The sequence below is a fragment of the Antechinus flavipes genome, chromosome 3, assembly GCF_016432865.1.
Source record: "Antechinus flavipes isolate AdamAnt ecotype Samford, QLD, Australia chromosome 3, AdamAnt_v2, whole genome shotgun sequence".
Taxonomy (NCBI): Eukaryota; Metazoa; Chordata; class Mammalia; order Dasyuromorphia; family Dasyuridae; genus Antechinus; species Antechinus flavipes.
Window position 1 is genome coordinate 518,426,410 of NC_067400.1, and position 23,305 is coordinate 518,449,714.

The 23,305-nt window shown below is 36.5% G+C and overlaps 1 protein-coding gene across 2 annotated transcripts in view; it reads right to left on the reverse strand.

The window, feature by feature from the left end:
• The window catches only part of UVRAG (UV radiation resistance associated), a 410,809-nt gene extending 388,200 nt beyond the window's left edge, over nucleotides 1-22,609 (reverse strand). Inside the window, exon 1 of one of the 2 annotated variants that reach the window (XM_051987076.1) lies at nucleotides 22,255-22,595. In XM_051987076.1, the coding sequence (XP_051843036.1) occupies nucleotides 22,255-22,380 (126 nt within the window). In that variant the 5' untranslated portion in view covers nucleotides 22,381-22,595. Of the gene's footprint in view, nucleotides 1-22,254 lie in introns of both variants that reach the window. The other variant, XM_051987077.1, reaches the window with a different exon arrangement.
• Nucleotides 22,610-23,305: the final 696 nt, after the last annotated feature.

Consider the following 23,305-nt stretch of genomic DNA (forward strand, 5'->3'; position numbering starts at 1 on the left):
AAAATGAACCCAAGTACTGATTCTCAGTTAAGTACTTTTTTTTTTTTTTTTTTGGTATTTTAATACTTTTGGATGAAAGATCCAATCTGAAGTAGAAGTTTCTCCAACTTGATAAGATTAGTCAGATCTTGCTCAACTAACCCAAACTTTAAGAGCTTAGGATCACATCCAGGACATAAGAAGACAAAAGTTCAACATTTCCTTATGCAAAAACTTGCATTGATGACGATTGCAAAGAAAAGAAATTATTCCCTGTCCTAGAAGGAATGTCATATAAGGAGAACACAAAAAACTAGAACACAGAATAAGTTCATAAGAAAAACACAAGGAGTATGGTGGTTTAGACACTCAGTAAGAGGCAATTTCTCACTGTATGATATTGTTTAAAATAGCAATTTTAACATTTAAGGTCTTTTCAATATGGATATTTTCACTGTTTTGAGTTTATCCTATTTGTTAAAAAAAAAAAAAAAAAGGAAACATGGTTTTATCTCCAAAAAGACGGAGGCTTTTTAAGGTGAAACAAAGGAATAAAAGGGAAAAATTAACCTGAAGAGGCCAGTGAGAAAAGCTCCACTTCAATAAGTCAGTACCAGGCAGTTATTGTATATACTACATAAGCTCTGGACACAGATGGAAGAGTATAAATCCCATGTTAATTAAAATATTCTCTGATAACTGCCAATTGGTCAAATATCTTATAGATATATAAAGCAAGTTTTTCCATTTTTATAGAGTAAGAGGCAAAAATGCTGAATCATTACATCAAAATACAAAGCCTTTTTATGCACAAATCTGTTTTTAAAAAAACCCTCTCTATTCCACACACAAAATATTATTCCTCTAAATCAATATACCTTCAAACTCCTTTCCTAAATCGTTTATTTCAACTCTTAAGGTTCACATATAGAGCTTTGATAATATACAGATTACCTCCAGAATCAAGTTTTAAGATCTGTCATTTAGAACATTTGAAGTTGACTTGATAAACCAATATGGAAGGTAGATTTGGTTAGAGACTAATATCCTTGGAGGCCCTAAACTTTTCTACTATCAAAAATCCCAAACGAGCCTTTTCTTTATCTTTACCATAAGAAAGTATAACACTAGAGATTTCTTTACTACAGAGATCTCAACCAAATACATATACATATGCATATACATATACTTATCATGTTCCACATTCTAAATATAGTCCTATATATATATATATACATATATATATGTATATATACACACACACACACACACACACACACACACACACATATATGTATGTAATATAAAGTCCAAAGTTTCACTCACTGCCCCATGATGGAATCAATCATATCTCCCCTAATTCTTCCTCTTGCTAGCCAAACATTCCAAGCAAGGAGAATGCTGTAATCAAAGAAATAGAGACAGCAAGAATGGATAGTCCAATTTGGCTGAAGCTAAGAATTCATTTAGGAGAGCAGTAAGAAAATGACTTTCCTAAAGCCTAAGAATGACCAAGTCATTTCCCAAATCAATAAACTCTTGTGGCTCCCTATTTCCTCCAAGATAAAATGTAAAGTATTTTATCTTTCAAAACCTGTTTTTTCCCTTGTGTTACTAGTCTCTCTTCCATGACCTTTACCTTCCAGATCTACTATTCTACTAACTCTCTCTCCGAGAAAACATTCCACCTATTTCTGTGTCTTTGCACTAATGTACCCTAAACACCAAATGCCATCTCTCACCTCACTTCCCCTCTGAAAATCCCTAATATTCTTTAAGAGAGTTCAAAGGACATCTTCTTCAATCTCTGTCAAACCTGTATTTTCCCTATAAATACACTTTCCTACTACTCTTTATATGTCTGTGCATTTTACCTGTTATCTCTCTCATGAAACTTTAAACCACCTGAGAGCAGGGGCTATTTAGTCTTTCTTAAATTCCTTGTATCTGGTACACAGTTAGTGCTTTTAAAAATATATTGATAAATTGTAAAGTAGTTTGGGTACTGATTGTACAGGCTCTTGAATGAGATGCTTAAAAAAAAAAGTAGACTATATTTTAGGTAACTGAAAATCATTGAAGATTTCTAAAAAAGGAAGTGACAAGAGAAAAGCTATGGTGGAAGCAAGCAGAAGACAGATAATATAAAAAGAATTGAGACAGAAATATCAATTAGATGACCATTTTAACAATCAATCAATATAAAGCACCGAATATGTAACAGGCACCCTGCCAGAAGCTCATAGATCCAGAAATGAAAGGAACCTTGGGGCCATCAAGTTTAACCCCTTCATTTTACAGAAAAGGAAACTATAGGAAGAAATTCAGTGATTTGGCTAGTCACCCAGCTAGTGTGTGTGTGAATTTGAACTCAGTCTTCCCAGCTCCAAGTCCAATCCACTCTGCTACCCACCCATCTAGGGATACAAAAGGGGAAAAAATCAATCTCTTCCTTCAAGGAGCTTATATTCTACCAGTTGCAAAATAAATACAAGATAACTTCAAAGAGTGGGGAAAAGGCGGGGTAATCAGAAAGGGACTCATATAGAAAGTGTCTAAACTTTCTTGGAAACTATAGATTTATCTAAGTAAAAAAGAGGAAGTAGTTTATTCCAGATGTGGAGGCAGCTCCATACAAAGGCCAATACAGAAATAGGCCAAGATTCAAAGGAGCCTGAATTATGGAGCCACCAGGTATGCAAAAACAAAACAAAACAAAACAAAACAAAACAAAACAAAAAAACAAACAAGGAATAATCAATTATTGTTTATAGGAATATAAATAAAAAAGGAATAATCAATAAAAATTAGTTGTTCACTTCATATGTGGACCAAGGGAGAAGAGAGAAAAAAATGTAATTCAAAGATTTTCTTCCCAAGAACTAAGAACCAGTAAGCATTGTGGCATAGAGAAAACAATACTGTACAAGGAGTAAAGAAATCTGATTTCTAGGTCCAACTACTTTATACCTTGTACCAAAACTATACACTTGTAAACTATGTGACCACGTTCAAAAAGTAAATGGAAACACCAGGACCAGATAGGAAACTAGAACATGGTCATGGAAAGGACTTTAGGGGTCTGCAAGACTAACCTCCTCATAGTAAGTGGTTACTAAATGCTTCTTGATAGACTGATAACAATAACAATAGTTGACATTGTCTCATTTGGACCTCACAACAATCCTGTGAAGTACATATATGTATTTTATCCTCAATTAAATCAAACCTTAAATCTCTCTCTGCTGTTTCTGAAGTCTTTAGTTTAATTTAAACTACATAAAAACTACAAAAATATTCTAAACACTGAACTTTTTGGTTTTCCCTTTAGCACTTGAGTTATAATGTATACACAGCCTTTTCTTTCTAAAGGTCACCCAGCATCATCCCTTTTGATCTCTATTTGGGAACAAATACAATAACACGCTATAAATCATTTGACTACATGTGACTAATTTGTTAGTAAAATCATGCATTTGTAGTCAAAACCTTTCATCTGAAATACACATCTCAAAGTCAACTCATAATAATACTGAAAAAAAAATTTTTGTATACAATTTTGTATTGAAACCAATTACAAATTAGTAGGTGTGATTCAAAAATTCATTCTGGACATCTGCAGCTACCTTATATACCCTAGGCAAAAGATTCATCCATCCTTTGAAAGGCACAAGAAGTCAGAATTGAAAGTATACTAATAATTCCTTTTCTGGAAAAGCTTCTTTTACTCTCATGCTTTAGCTCAGCTTTAACTAATGCTGGACAGCAACATTAATATATAGCAACTATGTCTACATTAGATCCTGAAGTAGCTTTATCACATAAATTGTCACTCTTGGAAGGAAGAGACTCATAAAACTTCCAACTCCCGCTTTTATTTATACATTGTTTTCATATTCACTCTCCTTGGCAGCCACTTTAAGAAGTTTGACAGGACAGACCAGAGGCCATTCACTAGCTTCACAAAGATACAGAAAGTAAGTCTTGTGTCTTAGAAGACAGCTCAAAAAGAAATAAAACAAACTTCTGGACAATCTCAGAGCCCAACAAACAAAAGAGACCACAGCTACTCTGAATTTTGGTGTCTCTCTCATTCTTCTCATAGTTAATAATTATGCTCTATTGCACAGAACTGCTATAAAGAATAACTGAGATTAGCAAGGTGCTTCCAAGTGTGCAAAATACTTTACATCTGACCCTCAAAACAACCATATAAACTCTTATTCTTATAATTTCTTCAAATGAAGTAAGGTTTTAAGAAACTAAATGATTTCACATTAAAGGATTGAAGGGGCTGGAATGTGATATTCCAAAAGGCTAAAGAACTTGATATGCAGCCAAGAATAACTTACCCAGCCAAAATGAGCATTTTTCTCCAGGGAAGAAAATGGACATTCAATGAAATAGGTGAATTTCATCTATTTCTGATGAAAAGAACAGAAGTAAAAAAGTTTGATCTCCAAATATAGAACTCAAAAGAAACCTAAAAAAGTAAAAAGAAATCTTGGGAACTATATTTTTGCTATAAAGATACATAAAGAACACATGTATAATTTGTTCTAGAAACTAGAGGTGGAAAGGAAATTGTACCAGAAAAAGGGTAAAAACGGGGTATTACATCTCACAAAGAGGCAAAGGAAACCTATTATATCTGAGAGAAAGAATGGAGGGGGGTGAACATAGTGTGTATCTTACTCTCATCATAATTGGCTTAAAGAGAAAAATATTAGACATATTTGATTTATGGTAAAACTTCTCCCACCAACTGTGAATACATCCAACCATTCTGGAGAGCAATTTGGAACTATGCTCAAAAGGTTATCAAACTGTGCATACCCTTTGATCCAGCAGTGTTACTACTGGGCTTATATCCCAAAGAGATCTTAAAGAAAGGAAAGGGACCTATATGTGCAAGAAAGTTTGTGGCAGCCCTCTTTATAGTGGCCAGAAACTGGAAAATGAGTAGATGCCCATCAATTGGGGAATGGCTGAATAAATTGTGGTACATGAATATTATGGAATATTATTGTTCAGTAAGAAATGGCCAACAGGATGATTTCAGAAAGGCCTTACACGAACTGATGCTGAGTGAAACAAGCAGGGCCAGGAGATCATTATATACTTCAATAACAATACTATATGATGATCAATTCTGATGGACCTGGTCATCTTCAGCAATGAGATGAACCAAATCAGTTCCAATGGAGCAGTAATGAACTGAACCAGCTACACCCAGCAGAAGAACGCTGGGAGATGACTAAGAACCATTACACTGAATTCCCAATTCCTATATTTTTGCCTGTGTGCATTTTGGATTTCCTTCACAGGCTATTTGTACAATATTTCAGAGTCTGATTCTTTTTGTACAGTAAAATAACGATTTGGTCATATATACTTATTGTGTATTTAATTTATACTTCATTATATTTAACATGTATGGGTCATCCTGCCATCTAGGGGAGGAGGTAGAGGAAGGAGGGGAAAAACTGGAACAAAAGGTTTGGCGATTACCAATGCTGTAAAATTATCCATGCATATAACTTGTAAATAAAAAGAAGAAAGAAAGAAAGAGAGAGAGAGAGAGAGAGAGAGAGAGAGAGAGAGAGAGAGAGAGAAAGAAAGAAAGAAAGAAAGAAAGAAAGAAAAGAAAAGAAAAGAAAAGAAAAGAAAAGAAAAAGAAGAAAGAAAGAAAGAAAGAAAGAAAGAAAGAAAGAAAGAAAGAAAGAAAGAAAGAAAGAAAGAAAGAAAGAAAGAAAGAAAGAAAGAAAGAAAGAAAGAAAGAAAAAGAAATTTCTCCCACCTCACTGAAAAGAGGGAGGGGAAAAGTGAAAAGGGAAGGAGTAAGCTAAGCATAAGGGAATACAGAAATTGTGAGGAAAAGGGGTAAGAAAAGGGGAGGAACTTTAAGGTAGGGGGTGGTATCCTAAAAAGGGAGGGCTGTGAGAAGCAAGTGGTGCTCACAAGTTTAATACTGAGGAGGAGGTTAAGGGAAAAGGAAAGGAGAAAAGCATAAGCAGAGGTTAACAAGATGGCAAGTAATACAGAATTAGTAATTTTAACCATAAATGTGAACGGGGTAAACTCCCCCATAAAGAGGAAGCAGATAGGAGACTGGATTAAAAGCCAGAATCCTACAACATGTTGTTTACAGAAAACACACTTGGAGCAGGGCGAGACATACAGAGTAAAGGTAAAAGGTTGAGCAAAATCTACTATGCTTCAGGTGAAGTCAAAAAAGCAGAGGTAGCCATCCTGATCTCAGATCAAGCTAAAGCAAAAATTGATCTAATTAAAAGAGATAAGGAAGGGCACTATATCTTGCTAAAGGATGGCATAGATAATGAAGCAATATCAAACATATATGCACCAAGTGGTGTAGCATCTAAATTCTTCAAAGAGAAATTAAGAGAGCTGCAAGAATAAATAGGCAGCAAAACTATAATAGTGGGAGATCTCAAACTTGCACTCTCAGAATTAGATAAATCAAATCACAAAATAAATAAGGAAGAAGTCAAAGACATAAATAGAATACTAGAAAAGTTAGCTATGTTAGCTCTTTGGAGAAAACTAAATGGAGACAGAAAGAAGTATGCTTTCTTCTTAGCAGTTCAATGAACCTATACAAAAACTGACCATATATTAGGGCATAAAAACCTCAAATTCAAATGCAGAAAGGCAGAAATAGTAAATGCATCCTTTCAGATCACAATGAAATAAAAATTACATTCAGTCAAAAGCCAGGGGAAAATAGACCAAAAAGTAATTGGAAACTAAATAACCTCATACTAAAGAATGATTGGGTGAAACAGCAAAGCATAGACATAATTAATAACTTCACTCAAGAAAATGACAATAATGAGACATCATACCAAAATGTGTGGGATGCAGCCAAAGCAGTAAGAAGGGGAAATTTTATATCTCTAGAAGCCTACTTGCATAAAATAGAGAAAGAGAAGGTCAATGAATTGGGTTGCAAGCCCAATGCTTGAATGCTAGAAAAAGAACAAATTAAAAACCCCCAAATACTAAATGTGAAATTCTAAAAATAAAAGGAGAGATCAATAAAATTGAAAGTAAAAAAACTATTGAATTAATAAAACTAAGAGTTGATTCTATGAAAAAACCAACAAAATAGATAAACCCTTAGTAAATCTGATTTAAAAAAGTAAAGAGGAAAATCAAATTGTTAGTCTTAAAAATGAAAAGGGATAACTCGCCACAATGAAGAGGAAATTAGAGCAATAATTAAGAGTTACTTTGCCCAACTTTACGCCAATAAATTCGATAACTTAAATGAAATGGAAGAATATCTTCAAAAATATAGTTTGCCCAAATTAACAGAGGAAGAAGTAAATTAGTTAAACAGTTCCATCTTAGAAAAAGAAATAGAACAAGCTATTAATCAACTCCCTAAGAAAAAATCCCCAGGACCAGATGGATTTACATGTGAATTCTACCAAACATTTAAAGAATACTTAACTCCAATGCTATATAAACTATTTGAAAAAATAGGGACTGAAGGAATCCTACAAATTCCTTTTATGACACAGACATGGTACTGATACCTAAACCAGGTAGGTTGAAAACAGAGAAAGAAAATTATAGACTAATATCCCTAATGAATATTGATGCTAAAATCTTAAATAAAATATTAGCAAAAAGATTACAGAAAATCATCCCCAGGATAATACACTATGACCAAGTAGGATTTATACCAGGAATTGTTCAAAATTAGGAAAACTATTAGCATAATTGACTATATCAATAACCAAATTAACAAAACCATATGATCATCTCAAGACCTGCAGAAAAACCATTTGATAAAATCCAACATCCATTCCTAATAAAAACACTTGAGAGTACAGGAATAAATGGACTTTTCCTTAAAACAGTCAGGAGCATATATTTAAAACTGTCAGTAAACATCAAATGTAATGGGGATAAACTAGAACCATTCCCAGTAAGATCAAGAGTGAAACAAGGTTGCCCACTATCACCATTATTATTCAATATTGTATTAGAAATGGTAGCCTCGGCAATAAGTGTTGAGGAAGAGATTAAAGAAATTAGAGTAGGTAATGAGGAAACCAAATTATCACTCTTTGCAGATGATATGATGGTAACCTTAGAAAACCCCAGAGAGTATACTAAAAAGCTATTAGAAATAATTCACAACTTTAGCAAAGTTGCAGGATACAAAATAAATACACATAAATCCTCAGCATTTTTATATATCACCAACAAAATTCAACAGCACGAGGTACAAAGAGAAATTCCATTCAAAATAACTGTCAATAGCATAAAATATTTGGGAATCTATCTACCAAAGGAAAGTCAGGAATTATATGAGCAAAATTACAAAAAACTTTCCACACAAATAAAGTCAAAGTTAAATAATTGGAAAAATATTAAGTGTTCTTGGATAGGCCTAGAGAATATAATAAAGATGACAATACTACCTAATCTATTTAGTGCTATACCAATCAGACTCCCAAGAAATTATTTTAATGATCTAGAAAAAAAATAACAAAATTCATATGCAAGAACAAAAGGTCAAGAATTTCAAGGGAATTGATGGGAAAAAAAAATCAAATGAAGGCAGCCTAACTGTACCTGATCTAAAACTATATTATAAAGCAGCAGTCACCAAAACCATTTGGTATTAACTAAGAAATAGATTAGTTGATCAGTGGGATAGGTTAGGTTCACAGGACAAAATAGTCATTAACTATAGCAATCCAATGTTTGACAAACCCAAAGATCCCAACTTTCAGGATAAGCATTCACTATTTGACAAAAACTGCTGGGAAAACTGGAAATTAACATGGCAGAAACTAGGCATGGACCCACACTTAACACCATATACCAAGATAAGATCAAAATGGGTCCATGACTTAGGCATAAAGAACGAGATTATAAATAAATTAGAGGAACATAGGATAGTTTACCTCTCAGACTTGTGGAGGAGGAAGGAATTTGTGACCAAAGAAGAACTAGAGATCATTATTGATAACAAAATAGAAAATTTTGATTATATCAAATTTAAAAGCCTTTGTATAAATAAAACTAATGCAAACAAGATTAGAAGGGAAGCAACAAACTGGGAAAACATTTTTATAGTTAAAGTTTCCAATAAAGGCCTCATTTCCAAAACATATAGAGAACTGACTCTAATTTATAAGAAATCAAGCCATTCTCCAATTGATAAATGGTCAAAGGATGTGAACAATTTTCAGATGATGAAATTGAAACTATTTCTACTCATATGAAAGGATGTTCCAAATCACTATTGATGAAATGCAAATTAAGACAACTCTGAGATACCACTACACACCTGTCAGATTGGCTAAGATGACAGAAAAAAATAATGATGAATGTTGGAAGGGATGCGGGAAAACTAGGGACACTGATGCATTATTGGTGGAGTTATGAACGAATCCAGCCATTCTGGAAAGCAATCTGGAATTATGCCCAAAAAGTTATCAAACTGTGCATACCCTTTGATCCAGCAGTGTTACTACTGAGCTTATATCACAAAGAGATACTAAAGAAGGGAAAAGGACTTGTATGTGCCAAAATGTTTGTGGCAGCCCTTTTTGTAGTGGCTAGAAACTGGAAAATGAATGGATGCCCATTAATTGGAGTATGGTTGGATAAATTGTGACATATGAATGTTATGTAATATTATTGTTCTGTAAGAAATGACCAGCAGGATGAATACAGAGAGGCTTGGAAAGACTTACATGAACTGATGCTAAGTGAAATGAGCAGAACCAGGAGATCATTATACACTTCAACAACAATACTATATGAGGAAATATTCTGATGGAAGTGGATGTCTTCGACAAAGAGAAGATCTAATTCAGTTCCAATTGATCAATGATGGACAGAATCAGCTACACCCAGAGAAGGAACACTGGGAAATGAACGTGAACTACTTGCATTTTTGTTTTTCTTCCCAGGTTATTTTTACCTTCTGAATCAAATTCTTCTTGTGCAACAAGAGAACTGTACGGTTCTGCACATATATATTGTATCTAGGATATACTATAACATATTTAACATTTATAAGACAGCCTGCCATCTAGGGGAAAGGGTGGAGTGAGGGAAGGGAAAAGTTGGGACAGAAGTGAGTACAAGGGATAATGTTATAAAAAATTACCCATGCGAATGTTCTGTCAATAAAAAGTTATAAAAAAAAAAAAAAAAAAAGACAACTCCCATCCTCCCTCAAGGTCCTCTGAACTTCTCTGAAGGTTCTACCATCTTCAGAACTTAAGGTACTATGCTAGGTAGAGCTGAGGCTTCTCCAAAAGGAAAAAAAAAAATTAGGACAAATTGAGAATAAACTTTTATTAAGAGCTAACTAGGTGGGCAGCACTACATCTATACCATGAAAGGTATAGCACTCTCCAAAAGGGATGGGTGGATGGGGAAGAAGCTTGCTTGGGGAGGATGAAATGGAAAAAAAGAATAAATAAGAAACAAAGCATCAAAGAACAATTTACAAGAAAGTAAAGATGGACACTTATGAATATAATTTCTTATACTTATATATACTTAATTAAATTGGTATTATAAATTTTGAATCTAATGTTCTCATTTCATTTTATTGTGTATTGCTTTTCTGTTGCTTTTTTCTTATTCTATTTTTTCAAATAAAATAAGACAAAAATAAAAAAAAAAGAAACTAAATGATTTTCACAATGTAATAAAACTACCAAGCAACAGCCAGACTTATCATTCTGCTCTATACCCTGAGTCCAATACTCTTTCCCATTATACCATTCTTCCCAAAATATACAACAAATATTTATGAAGGATCTACTATGTACTGGGTTCTGCCTTAGGTACAAAGAAAGAAAATTTTAATTAGTATCTGCCTTCAGAGAGTTTACAATCCAGGAGACAAGTGACACCAATATAGATAACTATAAGTCAAAGTGCCATGTGAGATCATGAACATCCAGGGAAGAAAAGGTTCCCTCAAGGAAGTGGTATTTGCATCTGCATTGAGCTTTAGAAGACTGTAGGACTACAAGAGGCAGAGTGAGTGTGTATTTTAGACATACTATAGAGCAATACCTAGGTATCAATCAAGTCAAGAGATATCCAAAAAGCACTTGGTGATGCAGAACAGGAGATCAAAAAAGAGGTAAGCACTTGAAATCTATAAATGAAAATCCTCTACATAAAGATGATAATTTGAACCCATGAGCTTTGGTAAATACTTTCTCAAGAAGAGTGACCTGGATGAAGATGTAGCAAAGAAGACTGAAAAAAGAGGTCAGACAGATTAGGAGACCCAAGCAACATGTTAATAAAAACTTAAAAGAAGAGGATGTATCCAGAAGTGGGTTAGGTTAACAGCTGCAAACAAGTCAAGAATAAAGATTGGAAAATGTTCATTAGATACAACTAAGAGACCATTGATAACTTTGGATAGAGGAGCTTCAGTTAAATGACATTGAAGTCATGATTGCAGATAAATGTTTAAAAGCAAGTAAGAGAGGATGAAGTGAAAGCACTTAATATAAATGGATGGCTTTCTCAAAAAGTTTTGCCAAGAAAGGGAGGAGAGCTATAATGGTTATCAAGGATAGTTAAATCAAGTGAAGGTTTTGACTTTTTTTTTTTTTTTTTTAAGATTAGGGAAGACATGCATATGTTTCTAAGGAAGAAAGGAACTAGTAGAAATTAAAGGTTAGAAAGAAAGTGAGAATGATAGTGAAGGCTATATTCTAGAGAAAATAGGAAGGAATGATATCAAGGATGCATGTTGAAGGTTTGCTTATCAAGGAAAAGGGCTACCTCTTCATTAAAGACATGGGTAAAGAAGGAAATAGTGAAGAAGACATTTAAGTAATTTAAGATGATTTGGAAGGGACTCTTCAAAAATGGCCTCATTTTACTCAATGAAGTATACAGCAAGGCCCACAGTGGAAAAAAGAGAGTAAAGGATGCCAAGGAAAATTTGAAAAGGGATGAAAAAGGCTGGAATAGTCCCTGTTGAGTGAGATTTCATATTGATTATAGAAAGGTATAAAAGGAGTACCTTGCTGCCATGAAGATCCAGTAAAGATGATTCTTCCAATCAAATTTATAACCTATGAAACAATCTCAACTCTTCATACACACCAAATCCAATGAAGTATGCCAATTATACCTCCAAAATACCTCTCACAAAAATCATCTTCCCACTCACACTATAATTCACCCTAATTCAGGCCCTTATCACCTCTTTCCTGATCTATTGAAATATCCTCCTAATTGGTTCTTCTCCTATCTCTCTGTGTTGTCCTTCTCAGTTTCCCTTGATGACTCAAACTTTACCTACCTCATGACTTCTAAACATTGTTGCTCTTTAAGGTTTGGTCCCAGGCCCTCTTCTCATTCTTGGCAACATCATCAATTCCCATAGGTCTAACTATTATCTCTATACAATTGACCCACAACCTCTCCCTAGAGATTATGTTCTGAATAGTTAATGCCTAATAGACACTTCAATTCAATGTGTCCAAAACAAAATTCATCTTCCCCACTCCACCAGCCTCAGTTTCCCAAATTCATAAATTCAATATTACATCTTTGACTCCTTAGTCTCCCTTACCTCATATCAATCAGTTGCCAAATTTTGTTTCTATCTCCACAACAACTTTCACATGCAAATCCTTTCCACTTACACAATTACTATGTTAGTTTAGATTTTCATTATCTCTCACTTAGATTACTGCCAACATCCTCCTAAATGAGTTCCCTGTCTCAAGTCTCTCTCACCACTCCAGTACACTGCTGCCAAAGTAATTTTCCTTAAAAAACAAAAACAAAAACAAAAACAAAAACAAAACATGTAATTCCCTTCCTTGGCTATCTCTGGTGGCTTCCTATTGCTTCTTAAATTTTATATGTTTATTTATTTATTTGCCTCTGTTTAGTTTTTAAAGCCCAATATCAACTGGCTTCATCTAACCTATCTTTCCAACCTTTTGGAAAAAGAAAGAATTACTTATTCTACAAAGGTTAGAAGAAAATGTTTTCTCTCTATTCTACAAATAACACCAGAGACCGTGGCTCTTTAAGATACAATTCAAAAACCATCTTCTACATGAAGCCTTTTCTGAGTCTCTTCCAACTGCTAGTATCATCCCTCTTAGACTACCTTGCATTTATTTGTATTTATTCCTTTTATGTTGGTATATATTTGTATATATTTATATTCATTCCTTTTATATTTGTGTCATGTTTTTGTTTTGTTGTTCTCCTCTTTACAATGCATAGTCATTGAAAATAGAGAAAGTATTTCTAATTCACATTTTCACTTATATTCTACTTAAAATAGGAGTTTCCTCTGAAGCATATTTCATAGTACAGTATCTGCATAGTCATTGAAAATAGAGAAAGTATTTCTAATTCACATTTTCACTTATATTCTACTTAAAATAGGAGTTTCCTCTGAAGCATATTTCATAGTACAGTATCTGGCATATTTCAGGTGCTTAAAAATACTGGCTGACTGATGGTTTCACAGCATTCTAGTTCTTCCCTTCTTTAATCTATCCTCCATATAACTGCCAAATAGATATCCTAATAGATATCTAAAATATAAAGAAGGAGGGAGGGAAGGAAGGAAGGAAGGAAGGAGGGAAGAGAAATAAGGAAGGAAAGAAGAAAGAAATAAGGAAAGAAGGAAGAAAAATAAGGAAAGAAGGAATGAGGGAAGGAGAAAAGGAGGAAAACAAAGAAGTCTCTCAACTATTTAGCACTGTACCTGACACAAAGTAATCATAATAAAGGTTTGATGAATTTAACTGGACTCTACTCTAAAATCTATAGGGCTATGATACTAGGAAATAAAATAAATAGATTTAATAAGCATGTTATAATTATCATATAATAATTTATAAGACCAGGAACTGGTAGATCAAGAGTTATAGTACTAGCTGTACCATTAGCCTGATACAAGATCTCTGACAAGTCACTTAACTATACAGTTCAGTTTACAAAAATGATTCTATAATTAAGTCTTAAATATTTGAATCTCCTATATAATTACTATGCCACATTTAACCTCAGTTTCCCCATATGTAAAAAGGAGTTGAATTAAATAATCAAGTGCAAGGTCTCTTCATTCTAAACATCTATGAATATATGCTAAATTCACTTGATCTTTACAACAATTCTACATAGTAGGTAAGGAAGAGATTATTGCCTGAGTACTCATCTATGTAATATGGCAATCAGATTAGATCGGAAATGTTTAACCATAATCTGTGAACTGTAATTTTAATTTTAATCTGTGAAGCTGTTTTACATTTTGATAATTATATTTTAATGTAACTGGTAAACTTATTCATAATATATTGATAATTATATTTCAAGGATCTACAGAACTATAGATCCAACTGCAAAGCCTTTTCTCATTATAAATTCTTTAATTCTGCGTATACGTGTTGGAAAATGAAAACAATATTGACAATAGTACAAAAAGGAATAATGCCAATAAATGGAGGGCCCAATTTCAAGCTCTTAATTTTCTATGTGCTCTTCTGTCCCTCTAATCTAGCATAGCAATACAAATACTGAACAAAGCAATTCAAAAGAAACTTCATTTACATATTACAGAAATAATCGAGATTATTTCTCTGAAAGAATCTAAAGTATCTGTAATTATGATCTCAATTTACATGCTACTTAAAATAGGAGATCTCTCACATATGTTTTTTCTCTTCAGTTCATTTATAAAAGTAAGAAAAGCATGTTTGGAAACCAGTTAAAAAAACTTTTTTTATCTTTCCAAGTCCTTAAGTTTCAACTGATTCATATCGATTCTACTCTTGTTCTATTTCAGGCAGTTTCACTTCTTAGTTTCATAGTATATAGTTTGAGTTGTGATCCTGCTGGAGAAAAAATGTTAACATGTTAACCAAATATTAAGTTATCTTTTCCTTTTAAATAAAAAATGAAAAACATTTTCACACGAAGTACAATGTAACTTGATCAAAGGCCAATCCTAACTGGTGCCATCAATGGTAAACCTGCCTAGCAAGAAGAAATAATGATACTAAGATGCAAATGCTACCTTTAAGTTTCTAAAGTTTCCTAAATTCCTGTATTCACCTTATCTTGTGTGTTACTAACAAGAGCTAGAATAAAAACATCTTCTTAATTACAGGTATATCCCAAATAACTCTACTCTGATCATAAAACTGCACAATCACCTCATCAGAAACCAAGTCCAATTTACCATCACTAAATCCTCCCATTAACAGTAAGATTAATCCTTCCACCAGCAGCTGGAGATAGTTCTTTCCTCCCTCCTGCACAATCAGAAACCAAGTCCAATCTACCATCACTAAATCCTCCCATAACAGTTAAGATTAATCCTTCTACCAGCAGCTGGATATAGTTCTTTCCTCCCTCCTCACAGAACTTTGCTCAGTCATCCCCCTTTCCATCATGTACTTTCCATCTTTCTGTCTCACTAACTAGTGCCTATCTGCCTAAAAACTTAATCACCCCCTACCCTAGGAAAAGTCTTCATTTTATCTGTCTAGCCATCCAGAAATGGCTCTGTCTCTTCTCTTCTTTTCAGTCCATCATTTTAATCAATGCCTTCTTCCTCATAAGATACTATTGAATTCCTTGCAATCTTATTTTCTTCCTGCCACTTTATAGAAACTAATCCAAGACCACCACAAAACTCTTGATCCCTAAATGCAACAAATGGTTTTTTCTCCCAGCTATTATCCTCTTTGACCTGTCTAGAGCTTCTAACTCATTAAACACTGCCCTACTGTGGATGTCTTTCCCCTATTGGCTTCGGATGCACTACACTCATCCTACTTCTTTACATGGACATTCCCCAAGATTCTGTTAACATTCTGCTGTTCTCTTTACTCTTTCTCTTAGCAATCTCATTTACTCCTATGGCTTCAACTACCATGTCTATGTACCTGATTCCTTAATCCTTATCATTAACCCTAACCTCTTTCTTCTGACTTCTCAATCCCAAATCAAATTACATAGAGAATTTGTTCAATCTGATGTTCCATCAGCACCTCAAACTGACAATATTTAGAATATCATCTATTCACCTAAGCCTATACTCCCTTTTTTAACCTATTTCTCTTTAACCTATACTTACCCACTATTCACCAAGTTTTCCATGTATAAAATCTTAACTCTGACTCTTATCTCACCCCCTACTCTCTCATATTCAATTAATCAAACAACCCAACCTTTTTTTTTTTAATAACTTTTTATTGATAGAACTCATTCCAGGATAATTTTTTACAGCATTATCCCTTGCATTCACTTCTGTTCCGATTTTTCCCCTCCCTCCCTCCACCCCCTCCCCCAGATGGCAAGCAATCCTTTACATGTTGAATAGGTTACAGTATATCCTAGATACAATATATGTGTGCAGAACTGAACAGTTTTCTTGTTGCACGGGGAGAACTGAATTCAGAAGGTATAAATAATCCGGGAGGAAAAACAAAAATGCAAGCAGTTTATATTCATCTCCCAATGTTCTTTCTTTGGGTATAGCTGCTTCTGCCCATCTTTGATCAATTGAAACTGAATTAGCTCTCTTTATCGAAGAGATCCACTTCCATCAGAATACATCCTCAAACAGTATCATTGTTGAGGTATATAATGATCTCCTGGTTCTGCTCATTTCACTTAGCATCAGTTCATGTAAGTCTCGCCAGTCCTCTCTGTATTCATCCTGCTGGTCATTCCTTACAGAACAATAATATTCCATAACGTTCATATACCACAATTTACTCAACCATTCTCCAATTGATGGGCATCCATTCATTTTCCAGCTTCTAGCCACTACAAAGAGGGCTGCCACAAACATTTTGGCACATACAGGTCCCTTTCCCTTCTTTAGTATCTCTTTGGGGTATAAGCCCAGTAGAGACACTGCTGGATCAAAGGGTATGTACAGTTTGATAACTTTTTGAGCATAGTTCCAAATTGCTCTCCAGAATGGCTGGATGTGTTCACAATTCCACCAACAATGTATCAGTGTCCCTGTTTTCCCACATCCCCTCCAACATTCCACATTATCTTTCTCTGTCACTTTAGCCAATCTGACAGGTGTGTAGTCAACCCAACTTTTATTAAGTATCTATTATGACATCATGCCAGCAATGTTCACAGTGCTGAGGATACAAAGAATAAAACAATCCTTACTCCCAGAGAATATTATTCCAATGGGGGAGACAAGTACATATACAAGTATATACAAAATAAATATAAAGGGAGAACTTTAATTTCTACAGGGAGGGGAATGGAAGGAAAGATATGTAAAAAGTAAAGCTGGAGCTACGTCTTGAAGGAACAGAAATACTACAAGGCATAAATGAAGAGGGAGTACATTCCAGTCAGAGCAAAGGCATGATAGTGGAGGACGAAGTGTCACTCGTTAGAAATAGAGGAAAAAACTGGTTTGACTAGATCTCAGGCAAGGGAAGTAGAAATTTTTAACGAGAATGGAAAATAAATTAAGGTCAGTTCTAAAAGGTTTTAAAGAGCTAAATAGAGGTATTTATATTTTATTCAAGAGACAGTAGGGAACTACTGCAATTTACTATGTAGGAGAGTAAGTAATATTGTCAGATCTATGCTTGAAGAAAATCACTTGGGCAGACAATTAACCAAGTCCTATCAATTATAATCCCACACTCTCTCTCAAATCCCTTCCTGCCTCTTTATTTCACTACCATCACTAATATAGGCCTTCATTACAGATTGTGTCACTCCCTTTTCTTTAAAACCTTCAGAACCTCTCTAGGAAATTAAAAAAACAAAACAAAACACACATTCTTCTACCTAGCATTCAAAGTCTTCCACAATTTAGAGCCATTCTATTTTTTTTTTCTAGCCTTACACTTCACTGCTATCCATGCTAAGCTCCAACCAAAATGGATCCATATATGCTCTGTCTTTCCCTACTTTCCCTACTTCCCTGTGTTCCCTTCCTTACTTCCATGTGTTGTCTCATGTTTCCTTTTATGCCAAGTACATCCTCTGTCCTACCCTACACCTCTCATTAGAACTGTCTAAAGGAAGAAATGATTTGTGTTTGTATCTGTAAGATTCACGAATACAGGAATAAGCTTTTAATGTTTACTTAATACCACATTATTTCCACAATTGCCTATTCAGAGCAGTTCTTATGAAACTGACCTATAACAATGTTTGGTCTGCCATATTCTTGAAGAACCACTTAATGACATTAGGCAGGATGTTATATGCCCATAATATATATATATATATATATATATATATATATATATATATATATATATATATATATATATATATATATACATATATATATATATATATATTTTTGTTTTTAAATATTGTTTTTCTTTTTTTATTTTTTTATTTTTTTTTAAATTTTTATTTAATAATTACTTTATATTGACAGAATCCATGCCAGGGTAATTTTTTTTTACAACATTATCCCTTGCACTCGTTTCTGTTCCGATTTTTTTCCCCTCCCTCCCTCCACCCCCTCCCCTAGATGGCAAGCAGTCCTTTATATGTTGGATATGTTGCAGTATATCCTAGATACAATATATGTTTGCAGAACCAAACAGTTCTCTTGTTGCATAGGGAGAATTGGATTCAGAAGGTATAAATAAACGGGAAGAAAAACAAAAATGCAGATAGTTCACATTCGTTTCCCATGCCCATAATATATTAAAAGTCACATTATTCCTGTCACCACAGTGGATTCAATGGGGAAACTAGCAAAAGACTAACCTCAGCATCTAGAACTAACAGTAAAATTTGGACAAGTGAGACAAAAGCAAAAATGATCTGTTATTAGTAAAGTGTCCTCCATCAAAACAGCACTGGAAAGAGAAGGTAAAGAGGAGGAGCCCTGAGGCAGAAGATTTTAGCTTCCAATCCAGGCTCTGCCACTGACATGTAGGGAGACTGAATAAGTCTCTTTCCATCTCCAAGCCTATCTCCTCATTTATTTTCTCAGTAGCTTCTTATGCAATTACATAGTATAGTTATTGGAATAAGGTCAAATCCCCACTCCCATACACACTCTAAATTCCATTAAAAAAGGGTATTGTCTTACTTGAACTTTGTAGCTTTCTCAGCCTTGCATAGTCCTCTGCACAAAGCAGGCACTTGATAAATGGTTGGTTAACTGAATTACCCTACCTACACTGAAAAAAAAAAAAAAAGGTAGGCTATTCTTTTTGTTAATTTGTTTTTGTTTGGGCCTTTGATTTCATCCATGTAAAGAAAGAGTTCCTAGTGAATCTATCAAGTTCCATGGGCACTTTTTCTACTCAAGTCTTAGAAAGTTGCTTGGGGCAATATATGTCAGAAGAGGGTTTGAACCAGGGTGTCCAGAACTAGCAGACTAGATCTCTTTCTCTCTGCCTATAATAAACACTACCTGTAATGAATCCTTTACCAAAAAAAAAAAAAAAAAATAATTTAATTGTTTTGTATTTCTGGTATGTATTTTCATCACTTCTAAGGTCCTAAAAGACAGTTCAAATATTCACTGAAGTCCACCACTTTACTAACTCTGTCAAAGGATATTAAACTCATTTCTGCTATTAAGAATTGCAGCTCTTCTACACATGATGTTCTTAATGAATTTAGTTCATTGGTATTTTCTTTCCTGAAAAAAAAGGAAGGCAGTTCAGAGGAAAAGTTCTCAGCTGAGTTTTTAAGAATATGTGAAATGTTTACCATAAGTTTATTTTCAGGATATAAAAGACATTATGACAACTATTATAAAATAATATTATAATATCAATATAACTTGTAAAAGCCGACAACCATTGGTTAATTACAAACCTAAACTAAAAAATTTTAAAGTACAGATAATCTCCACAATTTCAAACTAGGCACTTAAATGTAACCTGAGTAGCAGGAAAATCATATCCCACTAAAAACAGAAAGCCAAAAATGAGCACTTCCATTACAGAGAAGCATAGAACTTTAGAATAAGAAGGGACCTTGGAGATTAGCCCCAGGATAATGAGAAGGACTATGCTATATTAGAAAGAGTTCACAGAACTTGAAATCAGAAGACTTAATAACTATGAGGAAACTCAATTCTACTTCAAGTCAGAAGATTTAATAATGGTGAGTAAACCCAATTCTGCCTTCTACCAGCATACCTATGGACAAGTAACTCAACTTGCAAGAGTTTAAGTCTCTCCATCTGAATTTGAATGAGAAAAAAAAAAGGTCCTATAAATTCAAAATAAGGATAACAAGGAAAATACTACTGACTAAAATATGCATTTGTAAACTTAAGCCATTTGTAATGGCTAGAAAAATATTAATATTGTCTTTTAGTTGAGATTCACACTTTAAATATTAAAAAAAAATACACACACATACAAATAAACAGGAAAGAGGTTTAAAAATCAAGCATCACTTCTTAGAGTATCAAATTCAACATACTTTCTGCCAGTAAAAAAAGAATAAGGCTCTGCTTGTGGGTGAGCAGAGAATCAGATGAACAATACCTTTTAAAAAGTGTCTCATACCAAGCTTAGAAACCTGAGCATCCCAACCCAACTGGTGAGATATTTTTGTTTTCCAGTATGCTGAATAAAAATCAAGAGCAAAGAACTCATGGAGTCCACCATAGCCATCCAAAACATTCCAAAAGGATGACATCTAAGGAAGATGCTATAGCCATACTTAGCATTGGTATGGCATTCAACACTTTGCTAAGATTCCAAGAATTTGTCAAAAAATAAAAACAGCCAAAAATCACAGAATGGCATTTGCAAAACCCACCAAAATCTAGTCTAATCTATTTGAGTCCTCTGGAACAGCCCAAAAGGGAAACTTCATAGTTTTCAGAAAGCTCTTCCAGGTTGTTAACCAAACGAGTTCCTTCCCTTTCCCTCAGGTACCCTAGCCCAAATCTCAAAGCTCCACCCACCTAATATCTTCTGGGCCCACTTTCTGTTTCATTATTATCCTACTGGGAGTTTTCCTTCTTTCCAAACTCCTCAGCAGCACAATAAGCACAGCAAGCATAGCTGACAATCTCACCAGGCCCTTCCCCTCCGGCTCTAGAAGCTGGCCCTCAGAAATTCTCCACCCCCACACGCCCTCCCCTAAGGCGGACAGAAGCTAACTTGCCTCTAACAGCCAGCAGCTGCCCCCCTCTCACCCTGGAAGTCCTCTCCACCACCTCTCCTCTCCCAACCACCTCTTCCATTCCATCCCTCTCTGCCTGCCCCAGCCCTGTCCATCTTTTTTGCTCTTCAGATCTTAAAGAACCACTGGAATTCTCAAAGATTGGGAACAGACGTGAGAGGGCCACTATGACAGGACTAAAAACCCAGAGGAGGGGGCTGAATGGCCCAAAAGATGAGAGGAGGACCGTGAAGGCCTGTCCAACAGTAGACTCTGAGGCGGCCATGCCTCCTTCACAGGGAGGAGAAGTGGTCTCGGTAGAACCACACTGGCACCCACAAGTGTCGAAGGAAGAAGGATCCCAGGGGCCCTGGGGGAGGTGACCTGGGAAGGTGACCAGGAGCCACGAAGAGGCGAGGGACCCAAGACCTCCACCTCATCACGAGCAGGCCCCCTTTAAAGCGTACTTTCGAAGGTCCTCCCGGGAGGAGAGGTCACCAGTAAGGTCTGAAAAGCGAGGCTTGAGCCTGGGTTCGGAAAGTTAAGCACACCGCACAGCCCCCTACAGAGCCCCTACAGGAGGAGGCTGCAGGGCTGGCATTACGGGGACTAGAGGAGGGTCGGAAAGGAAACCTTGAGAGGACAAAGTTGGGGGGGAAGGGAAGGATTATGAAGCCTTAAAGGAAAAGTGAGAAGGTAAAGGGGATGACACTGACGCCTAGAGAGGACCCTACGGGGGGAGGGGGGAGAAGTAGGCCAAGAAGCCCAGAGAGAACAGTGCAGGGAGGGGTGACCATGAAACCCAGGAAGGGCGGGGGTGGAGGGTGACTATGAAATCCAGAGAAGACAGTGGGGAGTGAAGGGGGTGACAATGAAATGCAGAGAATGCGGCGAGAGGGACTATAAAGCCCGGGGGAAACGGGGGCGGACAGGAGAGAAGAGAGGTGACAATGAAACCCAGAGGGGACAGAGATCCGGACACTGGAAAGCGAGGCAGACCCCGGAACTCCAGGAGACAGCCTCCGCGGACTCTGGAAGGCTTCCGTGCCGCCCTCGGAAGAACCTGGGGGCCGCGTACGGGGAAGCGCCCGGGACGGGTGTCCAGCGCGCGGCCACGCTCACCTGCTGCGACGGCAGTTCCACATGCAGGGCCCGCGAAGAGGCGGCGGCGGCGGGGCCCGAGGCCAGCGGGGACACCCCGGCGCCTGACAAGGCAACGACGGCGGCGGCAGCGGCTGAGCCGCTCATCGCGAGCGCGGGACTGCCCCGCGGTAGCGTCCTCGCTTCTCCCGCATCCGCGCCCTGCAGCTTTCTCCTTCTCTTCCTCTCGCTCCTCCTTGTCCCGCTCTTCCTTTGGCGCGCTCGGTGCCTCGGTACCCCAGCACGTCGGAAAGAGAGCTGACAATTCCTCCGAGGGCCGCCACTACCGCTCCTCACGGAAGGGCCATATTACCGCAGTGCAAAACCTCTCTCCCGGGCCGGCCGCTGAGACCCGAAGCTCTCATTGGCCCCGCTCCACAGGGGGCGGGACCGTACGCAGCCTCTACCTCATGCTATTGGAAAGGTGTCCCATCAATCACTCCCGAAGAGGACCGGGAAGCGGGGCGGGGAAAGGAAGCTGGGGACCCGCCGAGCGGCCTAAATTGCGTCGGTTGTGCAAGACTGAAGCCGGGGGAGCGGATTTTGACTGGTCTGCGGCCTCCCGCGAGGGCAGAGCCTCGTGACAGGAGCTGCTGGCTTATTGGTCAAAGTTGTTGTCGATCAAAGCGAAGAAGCGAGAGAAGAGAGAACTGAAGGAGTCGGGGGAGGAGCGTCCTAGATCTCCCCTGTCACGTGCAGGTGGCTGTAGCGTCATCTGAGTAATGACAGTCTATACCCCGAGCCACTTCCGCCCGGACATAGTTACCATAGTAACGAAGTACCTAGGAAGAGGGGAGGGGCTGTGAAAGATACAGGGTATCCGGATGTCAAAGGTGCAAGAATGATTGTACTCGTGAGAACTCGTGGGACCGCGACAGTAGCTTAGAACTGACTTCTAGTTAGCAAACATTTGCTGAGAGCCATGTATAATAACTAGCTGTCGTGCAACTCAACAAACATTTAACTAGGTGCACGGGATAGAGGGGCAGGACTTTAAGTCTGGCAGCCCTGGTTTGCAATTCTGCCTTTGACA